At 39.8% G+C, this 10,567-nt stretch overlaps 1 protein-coding gene across 1 annotated transcript; it reads left to right on the top strand.

Moving 5' to 3' along the window:
- Nucleotides 1–330: 330 nt before the first annotated feature.
- PEX13 (peroxisomal biogenesis factor 13) lies at nucleotides 331–9,897 on the top strand. Its single transcript, XM_063443751.1, has 4 exons — nucleotides 331–462; nucleotides 1,734–2,431; nucleotides 5,930–6,055; nucleotides 8,705–9,897. Exons 1-4 carry the CDS (start codon nucleotides 386–388, stop codon nucleotides 8,998–9,000), a joined length of 1,197 nt encoding a protein of 398 aa, XP_063299821.1. The 5' UTR covers nucleotides 331–385; the 3' UTR covers nucleotides 9,001–9,897.
- Nucleotides 9,898–10,567: the final 670 nt, after the last annotated feature.

Below are 10,567 nucleotides of genomic sequence, written 5' to 3' on the forward strand. Positions count from 1 at the left end.
AACTATAATTATTTATTGCAGATTTTAGGCTAAAATAGGCTAGTGGTGACCTTAGCTGATTTTGGAAATGTCCAAAATCTGCTATATTAGTTTAAACTTTGCCATGGGACTTTCGTTTCATTAAAATTCGTTATTTAGTGAGTAAACCCTTTTACGCTTTGCTATTGGCAACCTATTCGTTCTATGACCATTGAAATTCTGATGTCTCCACCGTGTAGAACGTTTTATAAGGTGGTTTATCTGTTTTCATAAAGAACGAAACCAATAGGCAATCCCTCCCCATGTTAAGTCTTTATTCACTGAGAACCCTGTGACTAGCAGTGCGCCCATCGACTCGGCGGCATTCGATTACCTCTGTCTGTGTATGGCTATGCAATAGAGCGGTATGGCGGGTCAGCCTCCTCCTCCTAAACCATGGGAGACCCGGCGGGTCATGGGGGGTCTCCCCTCCACCTCCTATCAGTGAGTGTATATAGTGAGGGGCAGCAAGGTGCTGGGGTGACATGAGTAGGGGCTGTTAGGCCTGGGGTGCCTAATGCAGACATAGCAGGAAGTGCCCCAGGCTGGGGTCCAAAGAGCAGTTCTGTGGCCTGCCTTGTACGTAGACAGACAGAACTAATTATTATTATTATTAATGATAATTTATTAACGCAAAGGAGGTGCTATTCAAGGGCAATAAGGATCAATGCCCATGGTGCAGAATAGAATGCTTCCGAAAATTTAGAACTCTGCCCAGAATAGCACCTGTCTTGTACTTTGATAAACTGATGCCATTGGTGTTTGTTGTTGTATGTTCTATTTTTTTGTTTTGATTTATTAATAAGCAGTAAACATTTCTTGAATACCCAGGCATTATGAACGTTTAATTTTTAACGAACAAAAAAAAAAAAAGTGAATGTACATTGCATTTTTAATAATCTTTTATAAAATGTTGTTAAACATCACAATCTTAAAAAAACCCCACAAAATGTTGAACTCTTATTTACTGTACTGATTACTAAGTGATGATCTTAATATTCACAAGATAATGAGCTAACTCATGCTGCCGCAAAAAATGATTTATTAAACGGCATATTGTGGCAAACTGAAATGCAAATTGCGAAATGTAGGCAAAAATATGAAGCTTGAAATTGAGAAGGGGCTCTGAACTCCTCTGCTGGCCTCAGTCTTTGGCCATCGCAGCCCACTTTTGCTTAGTTTGCCCAATGGCCTGTCTGAGCCTGACCATAACCACTACAGCCCACTGAAGTTGTTATGGTTGAACACATTTGTGGTCCAGGCACTCAAGGATCAGTGAAACATCAGGTTTATTTGGAAAAGTGCTCCAGTGAGCAGGCTCTGTCCTGCTGGGCTTAGTACATGGGGCAATCAGAAACTCCTTGCAGGAGATTGAAGCCTCCAGAGGAAAAGGTAACTGGTTCTTTGCAGTTAGTTTGTCAAACCATTCACAAAGAGCTTGACTACTTACCATGGGTGGGCTCCAGGGCACTCCTGTCACAATAACCACTACAGTCGACACCCCAACATTATGAATATAAATATTCATTGTATTAGAGTTGTCCTTTAAAGGTGGTTTGCTGTGACTGAATTATTCCACCAGGTATGGGGGTTCATTTGCTGCTATTGGTGGACAGTAAAGAAAGGTTTAAGAATTATGAGCCTCAGTGTCTTGACATAATATTTTCTTTTTGGTGCCTTAAATTATTTAATTGTATTTCTCTTTCTTAATCTAGATCAGCCGACTTAAGGGCGAATATCTTGACCAGACCTGGACAGCCAACTCTTAGCAGGGTACCACCTCCAGTACTTCCAAGACCAACTCAACAGACGAGAAGTAGTACTATCAGCCAGTACCGGCCTGCATACAGCTCTTTCTCACCTGGCTTTGGCAACTCATATGGCAGTTCATTTTATGGTAGCTATAGCCCCTATGGCTATGGGGGTGGGATAGGCTATAATCGGTTTCAAGCAGATGATGTGCCTCCAAGCAGGTTTGTTCGACAGGCTGAAGAAAGCAGCAGGGGTGCGTTCCAGTCCATCGAAAGCATTGTCCATGCATTCGCTTCTGTCAGTATGATGATGGATGCCACTTTTTCTGCTGTTTATAACAGCTTTAGAGCAGTTCTCGATGTGGCAAATCACTTTTCCAGGATGAAGATACATTTCACGAATGTGTTTTCAGCTTTTGCACTAGTCAGGACAATCCGCTTCCTTTACAGGCGTTTGCAGAGACTTTTGGGTCTCCGGAAAAATTCAGAAACAGAAGATTTATGGACTGAGAGTGCAGGAACTGTGGCCCTGAGTGGCTCTGAGAAAAATGTCACCGACTCTGCAAAGTCCTGGCCTATTTTTTTGTTTTTTGCAGTTATCCTTGGAGGCCCCTACCTCATTTGGAAACTTTTGTCCAACTGTAATGAAGTTGCTGAAAATGGTAAGTAAAGGAAAATGAGCAGAGCATCACTCTTAACCACTCATATTCTTTTCTATTATCGTGACATTTATAGTTTAGAGCGGGCATCTCACCGCCACCCCCAAGTGTTGCTGAACTACAGGTCCCATTGTTCTATGGCCATCTATTCCATTCAAATGATTTAGGAGTTCTAGGCTAGGAACATGTATGCAAAGACCGTAATATAACCTATACATTGCAACAAACATGTGGGTGCCCCTTTACAGCCATGCAGTAGAATTTTGAGATGCTCTCCATATACAGTGCCATTAAAATTAGCTTCATTGAATCAAATGTTAATTTTAAACAGAATTGATTATGGTGCAAGAAGGTAATGGGTGCAATCCCATGGGAAACTCTTCAGCAGCTAAAACCCTCTCCCTTGGCATTAGACACTTTATGTCCTCTTCATCCATGCTTACACCTTGTAAATGCTGGGTTATAACATGATTTTGGTGATAGTATTATTTTTTATTTCAGTAAAGTAGATGCAAAATAATGAAGTATAACAGTTTCTTGTAATGCTTTTTCTTATTGAATTTGCAGACATGTTTAGTAGCTTGTCAATGCTTCATTATTTTGCATCTATGGTTTTTGAGGTTATGGTAATTAGGACATTGGAGGCAGATGGGATAGATGTTTGGGACTTGGGAATCCTCAATTATATTGTCAAACTTGAAAACTGGATGAGATAAAAGGATGGAGGGACTGTACCAGTAGCATCCTTGTGCCACAAGGATTACACATTTCCTTCTAGAAACACAGATTTATACTTGCAATGAGTATTGTGATAGGCTAAAATTTGTCAGCTGACACTCTGAACTAATCACAGACACCCACTGCAGTTCAAGCTTATTCTTCCTCATTAGCCCAAGCAGCACAGAGGGGATGGACTGTTGGACACTATTGTTTAGCATTTAACCATTATTAATGGTTTAATGCTATATGGAATGACAGTGCCAGAGGAATACAGGCCCTTAACCCCTTGAGGACACATGACATGTGTGACATGTCATGATTCCCTTTTATTCCAGAAGTTTGGTCCTTAAGGGGTTAAACCACTTCAATGAGGTGAAGCACTTACGGTATACCTTTAACCCCTTAAGGACCAAACCTCTGGAATAAAAGGGAATCATGACATGTCACACATGTCATGTGTCCTTAAGGGGTTAAGTACACATCTTTTTAAGTTTTTTTTTTTTTTTTTTTGTCGCATCTAGTGTCTTCATTGTGCCGGCAATTACGCGCGGCTTAATTATCTGGTTAAGCACAATTTGATAGACAAACAATACATATGTCTGTCTAAAACTTAATTAAATAAGGCACGAGTAAGGATGCACAAGAAATGGGCCTATCCTAGTTTGGAATGCCACCCAATAAGACAAGTCCAAACGATGAAATAAGCATATAATAAAAACAGGGTAGACTTGTGCAGCTGGTTTATCATAGATTACCTTAAAAAAAATGTGTCAACAGCTGGCAAGATATCCCAATGTTTCTGCTTTGGCCTTTCACAAAAGATAATAAATCAGCTATAATGTCAGGATCGGGACAGGGATCCAACACGCAGAGTACAAACAGGTACAGGATACGTATACCGGACCTTAGAATGGCCGGACTAACGTACGGAGAATATAGAGAATGGTCAGAGACAAGCCGAGGTCGAGGGAACGAGAGGACAGGTAAGGGAGGAACAAGCCGGGTCAAGGATAACAGAGGTAAACAGAGTAAGTCAAACAAGCCGGGTCGGAACCAAAGGGATAACTGAAAATACCAGAGCACTGTGTGACTAGGCAGGCTAGAACTACGACAGGGCAATGAGCAAATGAGAGAAGCACTGTTCAATACCCTGGCTCAGAAGGGTAGACACGGCGTCATGACGTCGACTTCCGGACGTCATGCTACAAAAGGAAGTGACTCCCTCGCGGCCGGCGTTTATGTGACCGGGTGGACCGCGAGGAACATGGGAAACAGACCGTCCGGATGGATAGACGTCTAAGTCTCTACCTCTCCCAGAGGTAGAGACCTCAGGTACCCTGACATAATAAACCAGTTACATAATTTATATCCTTTGTTTTTGTTTCCAATTTTCTATGTAGTGATTGTACATTGCTCTAAGTTTTTACTACTATTGGTCTATGCACGTTTTTCATCTTTTGAATTGTTTTGTGCTATAATATTGGTATTGGGATAACCCCCAGGAGTCCGACTGGGGTAGTGTTCTAGAGGGAGCAGCTGGCTCTCCTAACTATGCTCTCCAGTAATCCAAAAGGTAAATGTCAGAAGAGCAGATATTTTATTTTACTTTTGAACTACTGGCATTAGGCAAACATCCTTTTCAGAGTTGGCTGAAATGTTTATCTATAGTTTTTGACCTCTTTAAATGGAGCAACTAGTCATCTAGGCACATTTGGTTTTCGAGTTTCTTGTGGTGAAGTTATCATAATACTGCCAACTAAGGTCCAGAGTTCAGTATCTCACTCAGTGCTATTCCAAGAATGAGATTACTTTATAAGTGGCTACTGCGTAGTTACTGTAATTACACTTTGATGTTGTTTGGAAAGCATCAACATGATCTAGGTACAATACAGTGTCTTTACACTGCTTCCTTTGAAAAATACGTGACTGGGGAAAAAAGCAAGACAAACATGAATTGGTTTTACGACTAGGTACTTGAACTCCATAGAATACCTATTTATACATTAGGCAATATGTTTAAAGAGCAAATGTAGGGCAAAGTGCTATATGTACAGCAATCACATGGATGCCCCTTTCTTTATAGATATGACCCATTGATTTTATGGCGATTTAACCCAGCTCTAGTTTAGCTGTCATGTGATTCTTAAAAAAATAAAATAAAGAAAAAAAACACATTTTACAGAAATATTCTTACATTGTCTGGAGTGGATGGGAACTGTAATAAGTGAAATAACTTCTTCAGAATGACAGGCTTTTAAATCCATCTTTTAAGGAATGTGCAAGGGCACAGTTTTTAGCAATTATTACATATAACTGTCAATTCAAACATGATATGAGGGAGAAAAAAAAACACAGGGCTGGAAAATGATAAGCAGCCATATTTGAGTTGAAGCAATTGGCAAGGTGAATATTTGCTCCGTTTTAGCTATTTTTCTCTGACAATTTGCATACATTGTGACAGTTTTCCACAATTCCCTCTTAAGTTAATACACCTCATAGGCCATTGCTTTTAATGTGAGAACCTTGTCAGTATGAGTCTCTTCATCTAGATTTATGTTGCATGTGCATCATATTTGACTCCTGTACTTGGAAGGTCATCCTTTGTTCTTACATTTCTTTACCTTACATTTCTAACATGTGTGTGGTTTTTTTTTTTGTTTGTTTTTTTTTTGTTGTTTTTTTACAATAATCTCTCGGATATTAGAAGTTGTATGCTTAATTTTAAAAGGAATCTCATCTTGTTAATTTAAGTTTTTTTTTCTTTTCTTATTCTTTGTGTAGAAAATGTTAATTGGGCTAGTGGAGAAGACGACCACGTTGTGGGAAGGGCAGAGTATGACTTCACTGCAACTTCTGATGAAGAGCTCTCTTTCCATGCTGGAGATCTTCTTAATTTGGCTCCTAAAGGTATGTTTGCTTGTTTTTTTTTTTTACTTAAAGGAACACTCCATTAGATGTAAATACATTTATTTCTAACACTGGAATGTCCCTATTTATTTTTAGATTTAGGGCACCACACCTAAAAAAACAAGTTGCTAACCTCTGTCTTCTTGCTCTGCTCCGTCTCAGGGGATCATCAATTTTGATGTTCTCCAAGCCCAACCAATGCTTCTTGTAGAAAAGTATTGGAACATGGCTCATATACAGCAAATGCTGCAATGCACCAGTAAGATTTTTTTATGAGAAGTCCTTACTCCAGCTTTGAGAGAGCAAAGCAAGCAACCATGGCAACCTTTCTGGTTATTAGGTTGACAGGTGGGAGCTGTTGCCAAGGGTCTTTATAAAAGTGCAAATAAGTGCTGCATCTTTTGATAGCAGATTTTATGATAGAATTCAAATGGTTCCTTGACAATCCCAGCAACAAAGTCCTGCCCAAATGGCCATAGAATAGAAAGTCAGGCTGAAATAGAACAAATTCCTAATTTTGTTGTTAAAATTCAATCAAGCAATGAACATTTTATTCTTCAGATCACACATCAGTTCAAATTTTTAAAGAACTAAATTCAAACACAGGTACAGCTAAATTAAACTGTTTCTCGAACAACCATGACCACTTCTACTTTTAGAAGTGGTCATGATGGTAGGAGTCTGGATGTGGAGTGTTTCAGCTTGAGTTATTGGCAATTGTGTGGTGGAGGCAAGTTGTCAACCCCTGCGCACATAATCACTTTGTTTATGCAGCCCTAGTGACACCTCCCTGCATGTGACTTACACAGCCTTCATAAACACTTTCTGTATAGAGTCATCTAATATTTACACTTCCTTTATTGCAAATAGTTTCATTTAGAATTTCTTATCTCCTGCTCTGATAATAGCTTGCTAGTGTCAGCCCTCTTACACTTACCTTGGTGGTCCGCTGATCTGCCGATGCCGGGATCCAGCGGACCGCTGTTTCCACACAGCCTGAGGCTCCACTCTGCCTCAGAGACGCCAGCCGCTGTGCGCACACCCCTTTTTATGACTCTGCGCACGCATGCCAGCGTCATGACGTCAGAAGAGCTCTATGCAAAAGAGTTCCGCCCACACATACCTTTTGGGGGCGTGGCTATGCTTATCACGCCCCCCCAACCATATAAAAGCCCAGTCTGCCCAAAACACAGTGCCCTGTTGTGGTTCCTAGTGTTCCTTGTGTCACTAGTGTCCTTATAGCGCGTTCCTGTATCAGTTGTGGTATATATTTGGTTTTGACCTGCCTTCCTCTCAACTATTCTGTTCTCTGGTTCCCCTGACTCTGCTTTGTTTCTCGTACTTGTGTATTTCTGGCTTCCCTTGACCTTGGCTTGTTCTGATGTTCCTTAAAGATTATTCTTTATTCCGGCCATTCTAAGGACTAGTTTAGGGATCTTCTTTCTGTCTCTATTCTCTCCTGGTGGGTTTTCACTCTGCGTGTTGGGTTGTACGTTACAGCTAGACCCTGCAGGAGCCTCCTGTGTGTGATTAAAGTTCAATTTACAGAGTAGGAGATAAAAACTTTTAAACTAATTTACATCAGATTGATAATGAAACCATTTTCTTCATGCAGGATGTGTCAGTCACAGCCGGGGAGGTGTGGCTAGGGATGCATAAACGGCAACAAAAAGTGATTTAACTCCTAAATGGCAGTGAATTGAGCTGTGAGACTGCATGGGGCATGATCTATACACCAAAACGGCTTCATTAAGCTAAAGTTGTTTTGGTGACTATAGTGTCCCTTTAAGCAACAACACTGTATCTGTGTAGGATACCCAATTGACACTTTTTTTAACCATATATCTTTCCTCAAATGTTTTAATGCCTTGTTCAGTCCTAGCATTCTGTATGACAAGAGAATCTTTCTTGCATATCTGGTGCAATCTTCACTAAAGTAATCCATGCTGCAACGTGATATTGGATATTAATCCAGTGGTACAGACTGCAAATAGACAGCAATGGCTACCAATTGCTCCTGCAGATGTTTCTTTACTACCATTTCCATAATGCTCGACCAAGCTTAAAACTGGTTGGGTGTCATGGGTAATGAAGTTCAGAAACATCTGTAGTGCTGATGTTCACATTAAGAGTTCAAAGACTAAATTTATTTTTAAAGGAAGAAGTGGAGAATGAGGGACAAGTATGTATGTATGTGTGTATATATATATATATACGGTATATAATTTGTTTTTTTATACACTTTTTATTTGAATTTTAAGTTGTCAAAGGAAATGTTGCGGTACTGAAAATAAAAGTGGGTGGAGGGGTACAAGTCAGGTAATGCGACAGGTTGCATACTTTGTCAAATAAACAATCAAATAGCGGCTCTTACCTATCCTATAGGGACAGGTGGGGGGTACAGAAGCCAAAATAGGGGACGATGAAGGGGGACTGGTTCACATTTTACACTTCTGTTGAGCAACAATGTTACATATCAGAACAAGCATAATTTTTAATGCAGATTTTTACCAAATGGGCTTAACTGCAAGAGGCTTTGACTCAAACACTGTATAGATTACACAATAAAAAGATAAACTATCTGTAAACAATCTATTACTGCTATTCGAAAACATTATTGATGAGGTTGTTTTTGTTTGTTATTTTTAGAACAACAGCCTAAAATAAGAGGTTGGCTTCTGGGTAGTCTGGATGGACAGACAACTGGATTTGTACCGACCAATTACGTCAAAATCCTTGGAAAAAGGAAAGGTAGAAAATACACAGAGCCTGAAAAGAGTCAGGAGCCCCAGACCTTCTTGAATACTTCATCGACACAGGGAGCCACTGCAATGGCAACACTAGAAGAGCAAGAGGCTGCCTTGGAATCTGTTTTTGTAGAAACCAACAAGCCTGCACATGAATTTAACACAAATGGAGCTCGTGGGGAAATATATGATCTATAAGTTCTTTTACTGTCTGTAGACCAGAAATACGTTGCAAAGCAGTGCTTTACTTGTTTTTTGGCAGCAAATATTCTAGTAATTATTTTTAATATTTTTCTTGTTTTTCTGCCTATTAACTCCTTCAGTGCAAAGGTTTAGGCAAATGCTAAATCGTGACAGTTTGGTTATGTTATCTGTCTTGAAGGGGTTAGTGATTTAACTGCTTAAAGGGACACTCCGGGTACCATAACACCTTCACCCGATTAAGTTGCTATGGTGCAAGGAGGTCCTTGGACGCCGTCTGTTCTTTGGAAATAAAATATTCATTAATAGCTTAACCTCCTAAGTCTTGAAGACAGCACCTTATTGCCCTGTACTTCTGCCCTCTCTGAAGCCTCACTCACTTTTCTGAATGAGGAGCTAGTGATAGGCTGAGAGCTATTAGCGGAACCTGCTACGAGTCTTTTTGATTGAAGCCTCTGATCCTTCAGAGGAAGTTGATCACCAGAGCAATCAAGCGCCGTCTTTCAGACTTTTGGGTTAAACCGTTCGTTAACAGTTTAAGCCCTTAAGATAAGACGGCATCCGGGACCTCCTCACACCATAACCACTTCATTGTAACTATGTTGTTATGGTGCCCAGAGTGGTCCTTTAAACGGTGCATGTGTAGATTAAAAAATATAAAGTTGACCTGTTGCCTCTGAACTTGTGAGATCACGTATGCAAATTAGCTGCTGCACTGAATCATTTGCATATATGGTTTAGTTGATGTTATTGTTGAGATTGGGGCAATCACCTTTAAAACCCATTCTCCTCTTATTTTGCTACTACAATGTATAGATTTATACTAAAAAAAACACTGGTTGATTGGCTGTTGCACATCTTACCTGTAAGTTTAATTAAACTGATAAAGGAAAACATCAAAATATTTTTTTTCTTTTTTCTTTCAGTGGTACACAAGATAACATGTAAGTGGCTTTGCTAAAAATGTGTTTACCTTGAGGCATCTGCCAGTGGGGAAGACACCCGAGAGTAAACACCTAATAAGTAGAATCATCTAGACTAGAGATCCTTACTATTGGCAAGAGAGAATTAACAGCAGAATGTGTTATAGCATTGACTGAACCCACAGGCATCCACACATCGGATATCATTGAAATAAATAGCTAGTATTAAAGAGGCACTCAAAGCACCATAATCACTGTTGTTCATTGTAGTGGCGATGGTCCTAGCAGACTCCTGTAACAGTCTCACAGTTCTGTGTCAAAACTTTTTTCACGCGATTTGACACAAACTGGGCCAAGCCCTTCAATTGCCATAGTGCTAATGCAGAAGTTACACTTCCACACTAGCATAATTGGTTTCATTTATATTTGGACAACATTGATTGGGCGAGTGTGTGTATATGCATACTTTGTACAGCTTGTATCTTTGCTCATTGTTTCCTTTCTTAGTATTAATTACTTCCAAAACAACAAAAAAAAATCCTATCCTTTAATTTTATAAGCACTTTAGCATGATCACAGTGCAAACCACTGTTGTAGAGGAAGAGACTAATTTGCAGCATTAAACGGATTGCACTAAAAAA

This window comes from Pelobates fuscus, chromosome 2, assembly GCF_036172605.1.
Source record: "Pelobates fuscus isolate aPelFus1 chromosome 2, aPelFus1.pri, whole genome shotgun sequence".
Classification (NCBI taxonomy): domain Eukaryota; kingdom Metazoa; phylum Chordata; class Amphibia; order Anura; family Pelobatidae; genus Pelobates; species Pelobates fuscus.